The sequence below is a fragment of the Salmo trutta genome, chromosome 38 (assembly GCF_901001165.1).
Source record: "Salmo trutta chromosome 38, fSalTru1.1, whole genome shotgun sequence".
Taxonomy (NCBI): domain Eukaryota; kingdom Metazoa; phylum Chordata; class Actinopteri; order Salmoniformes; family Salmonidae; genus Salmo; species Salmo trutta.
This window is the reverse complement of record NC_042994.1, coordinates 13550322-13561739: the sequence shown is the minus strand read 5'-3', so window position 1 is coordinate 13561739 and position 11418 is coordinate 13550322. Positions and strand designations below refer to the sequence as shown.

General features: G+C 43.5%; 1 protein-coding gene and 1 long non-coding RNA gene across 2 annotated transcripts; both read right to left on the bottom strand.

The window, feature by feature from the left end:
* Positions 1-260: 260 nt before the first annotated feature.
* On the bottom strand, positions 261-1466 carry LOC115178835 (uncharacterized). The gene is made up of 2 exons (XR_003872703.1): positions 1434-1466; positions 261-816 (listed from the first exon to the last, which is right to left on the bottom strand). It is a non-coding gene; the product is annotated as an uncharacterized LOC115178835 (long non-coding RNA).
* A 4764-nt stretch (positions 1467-6230) lies between these two features.
* LOC115178833 (keratin, type I cytoskeletal 13) lies at positions 6231-10295 on the bottom strand. The gene is made up of 8 exons (XM_029740186.1): positions 9582-10295; positions 8996-9078; positions 8679-8835; positions 8372-8533; positions 8059-8184; positions 6874-7094; positions 6692-6705; positions 6231-6592 (listed from the first exon to the last, which is right to left on the bottom strand). The coding sequence occupies exons 1-8, from the start codon at positions 10095-10097 to the stop codon at positions 6543-6545; spliced, it is 1329 nt and encodes a 442-aa protein (XP_029596046.1). The 5' UTR covers positions 10098-10295; the 3' UTR covers positions 6231-6542.
* Positions 10296-11418: the final 1123 nt, after the last annotated feature.

Sequence of the window (11418 nt, the reverse complement as noted above, 5' to 3'; positions counted from 1 at the left end):
TTTCGTTGGTGGAGTTTAAACACTTGATTGATGTATATATCATAGAAGAGTGTAAATGTTTTTAGGCCAGCTGTTTTTAGTCAAGATGTTTGTGTTTTTAATGTAATATGTAATTGTTGTACTGTATGTGTGTTTCTAGTTGTGTTTAATGTTGTTTTAGTGTATGTAAGTTGTTTTGTCTGAAACGTTGTCCCCCCTGCTGCTATTGGACCAGGTCTCTCTTGGAAAAGAGACGTTATCTCAATGAGAAAAAACCTGTATAAATAAAAAAATGTATAGACAAAAAAATTCATAGACAAAACAAAGGCCTTAAAATGTCCACAATCTTCTCGGCCACATGTCATTAGTACACACCAGCTCAATACAGTTCAGCTAACAATACACAACTTGCAAGCAACCTCCCTTTTAACTAAAATGTCAACCCAAATACTTCTGGCAGGGCAATAATAGTCCAGCACTAATGAACATCAACGGGAAGTGCATTTGAAAAATAGAACGTCTGCTGCAGTGTAAAGCACTGGAACGATAGAGGGGAGAGAGAGAGAGAGCAATCTTAGCTGTTGACTTCAGGCTTGCAGTAGTACTGTCTGACGGTCCGATGGTTTGTATGTCAAAGCTTCGCAGCAATGTTGCTACTAATCCATGCGATCCATAACCGGTCCACAGCTGTTCGTGACAGACATGTATGCTCTGATGGCACCGATGGAAGTCCCACATGAGGGTCAGTATTGGTTATAAGTTGTTCTTGCTATTCTTCTACATGCTTGATAGGCTGGTGAGCTAAGGAAAGCTCCCACCTTTTTGACACCCTGTTTGCTGGGAAATCAAATCAAATCAAATGTTATTTGTCACATACACATGGTTAGCAGGTGTTAATGCAAGTGTAGCGAAATGCTTGTGCTTCTAGTTCCTAGTTCCGACCATGCAGTAATATCTAACAAGTAATCTACCAATTCCACAACAACTACCTTATACACACAAGTGTAAAGGAATGAATACGAATATGTACATAAAAATATATAAATGAGTGATGGCCGAACGGCATAGGCAAGATGTAATAGATGGTATGGAGTACAGTATATACATATGAGATGAGTATTGTAGGGTATGAAAATATATAAAGCAGCATTGTTTAAGGTGGCTAGTGATACATTACATCAGGATGGCAAGATGCAGTAGATGGTATAGAGTACAGTATATACATATGAGATGAGTAATGTAGGTTATGTAAACATTATCTAGTATAAATAATATAAAGTGGCAAGTGATACATTGATTACATAAATTTTCCCATTATTAAAGTGGCTTGAGTAGAGTCAGTATGTTGGCAGCAGCCACTCAATGTTAGTGATGGCTGTTTAACAGTCTAATTGCCTTGAGATAGAAGCTGTTTTTCATTCTCTCGGTTCCAGCTTTGATGCACCTGTACTGACCTCGCCTTCTGGATGATAGCGGGGTGAACAGGCAGTGGCTCGTGTGGTTGCTGTCCTTGAGGATCTTTTGGCCTTCCTGTGACATCGGGTGGTGTAGGTGTCCTGGAGGGCAGGTAGTTTGCACCCGGTGATGCGTTGTGCAGACCTCACTACCCTCTGGAGAGTCTTCCGGTTATGGGCGGAGCAGCTGCCGTACCAGGCGGTGATACAGCCCGACAGGATGCTCTCGATTGTGCATCTGTAAAAGTTGGTAGTGGTCAGACTCCCATCAGTGCTTTTACTATGGACCTCCCAGTGTGCCATAAAGTTAGACAGCAGCCTTTCGGCCACAATCTACATGATTCAGTCATTCATTCAGTCTACAATCGTATTCATTCATATTTGAGTTGTGTTTAGATGTTTGTAAAAGACAGTGAGGGAGAAATGGTGAGATATGGTATATTTTCAGAGAATTCAGCATGGTGGAATGGGAACTTTGCCTAAAATGCCATGCCCAAATGCTACCCCAATTCAAGAATGACCCGTTAGCTACCAAGCATGAGAACCAAAAAGGCAGTTTTAATAAAAAAGTAGCAGTATTTATATCCTGGATTTGCCGTAAATTGTTGTGGGATAATTAGGAGTACAGCGATACCTTCCATCACTGGATTGAAGTACTGAGGTGCATGTATATTGGCATATGGTCATTTCAACTAGGACAGCATTTATTCTAGTCTAAATGTTTTGACTAGACCTAGGATTATAGGATAGAATCATAGAATCATAATGCAGCCTATAGAAGCGCAATGACACTATTCTTCCACTAGAGGACACCATCCACTTTGGTAAATCACCTTGAACTCAATACAATTAGTGTGAGGCATAGAGATGGATAGAGGGCGCACTTGCCACAAAGATAGTGTGTCCTCTCTTTCACTCTCTATGGCTCACACCCATTGTAATGGAGAGAATCAAACACTGGATGTCACTGTGGTACCACCATGGTACACTAAAATCCTGTTCTGAATCAGTGAATGTGTTAGTCACAAAGACCAACACCAGTGATTTATGATATTGTAAACATGCCAGAATGAAAGCACACCATAGAAAAGTAGCTAGTTGGTCAAAGTCCCACTGGTCGGTAAGTGCACTGGACTTTTACAAAAGCATTCAAAGTTTGGAAAAATTGAGTCATACTTTCACATGCAGTGCCAACTTGGTTGGAAAATGTGCCTCACAGCTCACACTCCTTTCTGCCAGTTACTGTAGCAGTGTTATTCAATACTGTCGCTACATCACTGTTAGGTAACTAGCAATATAGGCCTACGATTATTTGTACCACATTTGGTTGAACCAACCAAATAACAATGTTTATTTTGTGACAAGTATGTTGCACTGTGTACACAGTGCGGTTCCCTGTGGAGAATGCCTGTTTATGGGCATATGAAGGCAAATAACATTCCACTAACTATAACAGACATATTAATGAAGAACAAATCAAGACTACTGTATACTTATCTTCCATTTTGTTACATGCTTATCTGTATGTCACACCTGTTTACGACTTACTGTATTAGTCCAGATGAGATGGACATTTGTCTTCTGCTTTTTTCCCCATGCCCTCCGATACACACACACACACACACACACACACACACACACACACACACACACACACACATAAGTATTGTAGAGCCTGGAGCAGAGGGCATCCACTGTGCAGTGCCCAGTGAGCAGTTTAGGGGGGATACGTTCCTTGGTCAAGGGAACATTACATGTCAATGCAAAAACAGAATGATGAATAAATATCCTGGATGGCTACGCTTTCTGATTATCTCGCCACCAAAAGAGATTCATTATCTTATTTGATTAAGGATGTCATAATGTGTCTTCCTTCCACTATTTGTACAGCCGCTGTGTGTAATCACGGCGGCTAGCTAAATGACGGTGAGCTGTGATTGTTATGTCTTTCTTGACCCCACGTATATCTCACAGCAGTGTAGTAGCTACTGTCTGTAGCATATAGCTGATACGAACAGGGTGTGGTTGACACTGAGAACCAGTCTAACTGTTGCCTAAGCCAACTGGCTGGCCCCTTACCAGCCACCATTCCTGATGTGCTGTCAACTTTCTCCACCGCAACAACATCCCTTCATAATAGTTCTGAAACAAACTGCTCCCTTGTCATGACAGTTATTGCGGCACATTTTTTATGATCGTATGATGAATCAGCCCATGATAAGCGAGGAGAGAGACGTGGTGTGATGTCAGTGGCTGTCTGTCTTAACGACACAATAGGAATGCTAGCACTGACAGATTTAGTGTTGGATCCCATGGCACTGTGTGCAGTCCCAAGTCAGAGCCGCGCTGTGGGTTGAAAATTCACATCCAGTTAGTGCTTGGCTATCTCGCATTGCCCTTGGAGGTGCTCCAGTCCCACTGAGACCTGCATTCCAGTCGTTGTTTTGACTTTCACAGATAGTTACTGAAGTCCCAAGCTAGTTTCTACAGACTTCTTGGGATGAGGAGGAGAATGTGTTCAGCTCACTTTTGATACTAAGCTGAACTTTGTCTCACTACTGTACTGTAACAAGAAAGCACAGTTTCTTCTAGGGATATTTCAAACAAGTGTGTTTCATGATTCCTCTAATATGTATGATCAAAGTATCATGAACAGAAATTGTACTGGGCAAAAACTGGTTGAATCAACGTTGTTTCCACGTCATTTCAACCAACAAATTAAATGTGATGACGTTGAATCAACATGGAAAACTGATTGGATTTGCGAAAGGTCATGAACGTAATGGAATTTAGTATTTTTGTTTACCTAAATCCAATAACAGGGTGACATTTTTGGTTGATTTCAAGTTGAATTCATGTTAATTGACAACAAAATCTAAATTAAAACTGGACATTGAACTGACGTCTGTGCCCAGTGGGATGTGATAATTATTCCTTTAAATTAAATTAAATGAGATGTTATTACAGTCCAAGCCATGAATACGATGTATTGTATTGTGTTGATTGACAAGGAAATGCTCCAGAACTGATAAACATTTCAAATGTCAATAGAAAATACCAACCACATCAGTTACAGGTAATCTGCCAGGTGATCAAAACAAACAAATTGTGGTTGCAGTTTCACAGCTATAAACAATGTCACCGAAAGCTGATTTTACTCCCCCACCAACTCAAGCCTTGGGTTCTGTAATCAAGGCAGCAATTGCAGTGTTTTAACAATCTGTGTATACAACAGGAAAAGATGACATATGATGACAGCAGTGAAACATTTATTTTGACCACAATGTAAACTAGGTGGTTATCCAGCACTTCTATGAGCTCACCCCATTCTACAAGCAAGAACAGTGTGTGTGTGTGTGTGTGTGTGTGTGTGTGTGTGTCGGGGGAGAAGACGACAGCAGACTCACCAATACAACAACAATAGCAATAACAAGAACTGTCACGTCCTGACCCTAGTGAGATGTCATTTTCTATAGTAGAGTAGGTCAGGGCGTGACAGGGGGTGTTTTGTGTTTTTCTTTGTTTTCTATTTCTATGTTTAGTTCTAATTTTTCTATTTCTATGTTGGGGTTGTTTGGGGTTGATCTCCAATTGAAGGCAGCTGGTCCTCGTTACCTCTAATTGGAGATCAAATTTAAGTTGGGGTTTGTCTATGGAGTTTTGTGGGTAGTTGTTTTCCATTTTGTATGTGTTACTTGACGGAACTGTTGGTGGTCGTTTTTGTTACGTGTTTCATGAATAAAGTAAATATGAGCACTCTACACACTGCGCCTTGGTCCCCTTTAGACGACCCACATTACAAGAACAGCCATTTAAAAGGACTTTATTTAGAAACCGGCCTGACTATGTATTTTGTGTGTGTGTGCATATGTGGTGTGTTTTCTGCAAGGATGTGTGTATGCGTGTGTCTGTGAGTGATTGCGTATTGCAAACATGGTCCCCTTGGTTCATTTGCAGGAACTGCAGTTTCTAAATATCCTTTTGATTCTGCTCCAATATCAGCATTAGTCATCTCAGTATTCCACTAGAGAACTTCTGCAATTCTCATTCATGCACAGCATAGATAGATACACCTGTCAAACATAAACATGAAAAAGTGTGTTCACATAGAAACAGACAAGTACACACCTCTTGTGTCCCCCCTTCCCTCACTCCTGTACCCAACACCTCTGATTAGTTCCACTCTACTCAATCAGAGTTCCACCGAGAGCAAAGTGCAAAACAGATACCACCCCTGTCAACAGACTTTCTTTGTTCAGCCGGTCAGTATTTACCTCCTCAGTCAATGTTTTTCCACTTGTCTCTAGGCAACACTGCCACTTGGTGAGTAAGAAACTCTGCATGTTGTGACACTGTGTCAAAATGCTAAAGTATGTGTGAGGGCATAGATTAGTCATCCCGACTCGCTTTGAGGAGTCATTTTACCCCACCCAGGGTCATATTCTCCGTTCTGTGGTCACGGATCCTGCTCCCTGCTCCTTTCTCCATTCCATGGTGTTTGAGTACATAAGCTGCAAGGCACACAAGACCTTCAGTAACCTTCAATGTCTCTCACATTCTGTTTTCCACAGTTGAGTTTTCAGCCATTGTCCACAACATCCTGACAACCTCCTGACAACCCCACTGTTATATCTAACACAGAGCCCTGAGAGTATTATGTGGTTGTCATGCTTTTGAATGGCTACAGGCAACAGATGGGGGGGGGGGGGACAATACAGGCTTATAATAGCATGATAGTCAACTTTTCCAAAAGCTGTCTACCTTTATTGAAATAATTTCAGCCACAGAAAATAGCGATTCATATTCACCAGAACATTTATTTTCAGAAACAGGATGGTCACACACACTCTGATAGCAAATGTTGTTCATTATTCCTACTTTCTCATCCTAATTCCACTTCCTGGAACTCCAGTAAGGCTTCCTATGATTGGCGGATATCTTAAAAACAGGTATATAATTGACCTATCAGGATGAGAGGCATTGCAGTGTTAACAGTACTCCTCAGGTATTTTATTTGACAGCTCTCCTCTTTAGTTGTAACAATGTGTGGCGTTTGCAGGTGTGGGTGTGTTTCTGATAATCTTATGCACTGCCAGTAGAGATGGACATCTAGCTGGAAGAGCGCACTGTTGAGGTTGTAACTGTGGTTTTCGATCCCCCTGCAGAAAGAAAATGAGTTACTACATGCTGATAACCTACTATTACAACCATCATATATTATCATTATAAAGCTATTATATAAAATAGATGTTATTTACCTGAGCCACCAGTTCTGAAAAGACGGACGGTGAAAAGAAATGGAAAAAAATGTGTTAGAGAGTATAGCTATTTCGTATCTGTCTGAAATACTAATAATAATAACAATGACTAATATGATTATTTGGGCCGTGTTAAATGTGTGGACGTTTATGGGCATTTCCAATAGATTTGCAGGGTTTACCTGGACTCCTCCCCTTCCAGGAGGCCCCTGTAGGTGGCGATCTCCTGCTCCAGACGGGACTTGATGTCCAGCAGCATCTTGTAATCATGGCCCTGCGTCTCGATGCTCTGGCGCACCCTGTTTAGCTCCTGTTCCAGCATGTCGATCTGGTTCTGGTAGCCCGAGAGCATGGCGCTGTAGCGGCCATCTGTCTCTCTCAGTGTGTTCTCCATAGCTGCTTTCTGTGTGGCGATAGAGAGTAACAGGAAATGAATGTATAGAAATAATGAAAATAAACCTCAAACCAGCCATAGTTATTGCACTTCATCAACTTAGATAAGCAAATGTCAACAAACTTCTTCTAATACACCATATCAAGACTATGTTGATTAACACAAATATGCCTGGCGCCACTAAGCACAGCAGGGTCACTTCTTGGGGTGCTTATTTTAAATGAGATACTGAGTTCTATGTATTCCCCAAAAATAAAAAGGAATCGCAGCAGATGTTTATTTCCTTTAAATGGCCTTTAGTGGAGGCTGCTTTGGTGATGACGGCTCATCATAATGGCTGGAACGGAGCGAATACAATGGCTTCAAACACAAAGAAACCATGTGTTTGATACCTTTCCACTGATTCTGCTCCAGCCATTACCACGAGCCAATCCTCCCCAATTAAGGTGCCACCAACCTCCTGTGCTTTAGACCAACATGGAATGTAGCCTTGTTACTGCAGCGGGATGGATTGAGATAGATTTACTGAGTTTGATAAGCCCCAGCTAAGTTTCCATGGGAGTTAGGCTCTGGCTCTGTCACCTCTGCATTCCTTTGGACACACTCATACTCAAGCTGTCTTCCAGAGAGGGTGCAGATGCCCGTAAAAAGCGAAAAACCTCTGCATAACCCTAACCTCCCCCGTGTCCGCTAATCCCCCACTTGTAACCTTTTTCCACTGCTCTCCCATTTCCCCTCTCCTACCCCATCTCTCTCCAAGTCCTCCCCCTTCTTCCCTCCCTTTTATCTCAATCCCTTTCAACCGCGTCTATCTCGCTCTTTCCCTCTGTTGAAAGAGAGGAACTAGACTCCAGAGGATTGATAAAGAGAATGGTGAAAGAGAATCAACTGTTGCCAAAAGTGGCATAAAGTTGTGTAAGTTATGGCCCCAAAAACTGTGGTCCGTTTTCAGACGTTAGTGATTCTCGCTCACCATGCTGAGCTGTGACTGCAGCTCGATCTCCAGGCCCTGCATGGTGCGTCTCAGGTCGTTGATCTCCGTTTTGGTGGTCTGGATGATCTCTGTGCTGGTGGCCACCTCCTTGGACAGGTTGGCTGACTGAAACACAAACAAACCAGGGCCGCCATTTTAATCCCGCTGTAGCTCACTCTCCTGACGAATTTAGACCACAATCTTCAAAATGATTACTGTTAATGACAGTCAGTTACATATTTTGGTTTTGAAGATGTAATTACAAAAGATTAGTGTGGGAGATTTTGGTGAAGTGTACCATGGTGACGGTTACCTTGTCTGTGAACCATGCCTCCTGGTCACGGCGGTGTTTGTCGATGATGCCCTCGTACTGGGTGCGGATCTCCTCCATCATCCTGGCCATGTCCTGCTGGGGTGCTGCGTCCACCTCCACGTTCACTGTGCCAGTGAGTTGAGCACGCATGGCTGCCAGCTCCTGTGGAATTATGGGAAATGGAGTCACTCTCATCCTCTTACTTTCTATCCAATTTTTAAAAAACAATCCCCGCCACTAACTTTCTCCTCTCTAACATCTCATCACTGCAATGGAAACATGTGAAAAAAGTGAATTGCCCCCACACCTCTATGTGGTTCTTCTTGAGGTAGGCCAGCTCATCCTGCAGACCCTCGATCTGCATCTCCAGGTCGGCCTTGGTCAGAGTGGTTTGGTCCAGCAGGCGACGCAGGTTGGCGATGTCAGCCTCCACCGACTGGCGCATCATCAGCTCATGCTCGAACCTGATTGGTCGGGAGAAAGTGAGGAAGTTATCATGAGACATTTGAATCCAAATTTGTAGATAAGACATGTACCTTTTCAGTGATTATTTGCTTGTTTGCCTCTTATAACCTAGTGTTGTAATAATTGAGACTATGGAGCTGATTGAGGAAGTGCCCTAACTTGGTCTGGAAGTCATCAGCAGCCAGTTTAGAGTTGTCAATCTGCAGCAGGATGTTGGCATTGTTGCATGTGGCACCGTTGATCTAAAATAAAACATGAAAGACTTTCATTGTTCACCATGGTTGAGTTGCAGTTAGTCAACTTGGAAGCTGATAGTATTTCGATACGCTGTTGCATCTGTCCCAAAGCTTGTTGAATACACATTCCAGGAGTTAAAGCATAAAACCTAAACATCAATCTACTAGAAAAAGCCATCTGTATCAGCTCCCTGAATGACCTTATCACCTTCATGCTTGAGATGTAATTCATTTGCTTCATTTGTTTAATTAATAGCTATCTTTAAAAAAAATCTCAATCTATAAAGGTCAGTGACAGCACATTGCTTTTCTAACCCTCTGGACTCCGATTAAAAACTATAAGTCAATCCTGAAGTACACTTTATAAATGTTGTGTTCCTCATTCCTACATACAGTACTGTAAGCCAATTTTACTTTCCCTAGTATCCTGTCAGCACTGCCTACATAACACTGCAAGATACGAAATGATGGATTTGATCAGCCCATAGCAGACGAGGTCTGCACACTACCTTGTCCTTCAGGTCGTTGATGACGTCCCAGTATTTGCTGTAGTCTCTCTCGGCGGCAGGGCCCTTCTTCTCATAATACTCTCTGATCTGAATCTCCAACTTGGAGTTGGCCTCCTCCAGGGACCGCACCTTATCCAGGTAGGTGGACAGGCGGTCGTTCAGGTTCTGCATGGTGGCCTTCTCGTTCAGGTGGATGGCGCCGCCATCCAGGGCGCTGGACAGGTTGAAGCCGCCACCACCGCCGGATCCAAAGCCGCCACCGCCGGATCCAAAGCCGCCACCGCCGGATCCATAGCCACCACCGAAGCCGGCCCCGCCGCCGTACCCAGAGGAGACTGAGCGGACAGAGGAAGAGGAGATGCGAGTGCCACCACCAGAACCACCTCCGTACACGCTGAAGGCCTTGGGGGCGCTGGACACGTAGCCCACCCGGCTTGACATGATGTTGGAGCCGCCGGAGAAGTTCATGGGGCCGCCGCCGCCGCCGCTGGAGCTCTTGTATGAGTAGTAAGACATGCTGACTTGCCGGCTGCTGTAGGTCAGTGGAGTGGCGAAGAGAGGAGAGAGGACTGTTGTAGAGCTGGAGCCTCCAGGAGTGTGGAGTTGGACAGAGGAAGGCTGGATCCTGATATAGTCTGAGCCCTGGGGCGGGCCTCGTGGAGGTGGGAGAGGAGAGGAGGAGAGAACAGGGAACGGACGGGGGAGGAGAGGGGGACTTTACAACACTCTCCAACAGCCTTTGCACCACCACAGTCTGTTTGAATTTAAGGACCAGGGTTCAGTTTCCACCCCTGTGAGGAAACTGTAATGGAATGCCTGTGTGTGTGGTGCGTGTGTGTGTGGGGGGGGGGGAATGGGTGGGGGGGTGGGGACGTTTGCCAGAGAAGGAAACACAGACTGTTTAATTACTATATGCCAGTCTATCTGGACTTTATGCCAGTCTATCAAACTATATCATGCTCTGTTATTTGCCTGTAGTTAGGTATACATTGTTGAAACATTGAAGTATCCCTTTTTTTCCAAGCTAAAGTAAAGTGTTACCTGCCACACCTAAAGTAAACACCTTATTACAGGATAAGTGCTAAGCATACTGTATCTATCATTAAAACTGTGGGTGTCTTCATTAAAGAAATGAAACATAGTGAAACCATTAAATGCTTATTCCAAGTTACCTATTGGTACATAGGTAATCAATGACCATTTTGCTTATTCGTCAACGAGTGATGAAATGCATCTCAGACATGTGAACACACTGTATATCAAAAATATGGATTTTATAAAGAAGAACTGAATCTACCCAGTAAGTGTTGGCATGCAGTCAATTACTATTGAGCCCTTTATTGATTGAAACATCATTTATATGGTTGAAAACATGACTGTATGAAGACACCCAGACCTCTATTGTTTTCCATACTCTCAGCCTGGACCTTTTAGGGGCCCATGTACACAGCCCATTGTTCTCCTTCTACTCCAAACATCCCCTTCAGCCCCATGGGCCGTGTCCTGTGTCTCTGTGTGTTAGTGTTGTGTGCTAGTGTGTGTGCGTGTGTTAGTGTTTAGTTTGCTAGTGTGTGTGTGTGTGTGTGTGTGTGTGTGTGTGTGTGTGTGTGTGTGTGTGTGTGTGTGTGTGTGTGTGTGTGTGTGTGTGTGTGTGTGTGTGTGTGTGTGTGTGTGTGTGTGTGTGTGTGTGTGTGTGTGTGTGTGTCTTCTGTGTTAGTGAACTGATACTCCCAGTGCGGATAAAGTATGTTGTTTTTGGTCGGTTTGAGGTAGAGTGTATGAGGGCTTGAAGGATGATGAGAGAGAGAGAGCCTCAGAGGGGGTTGTGACTGTGTGT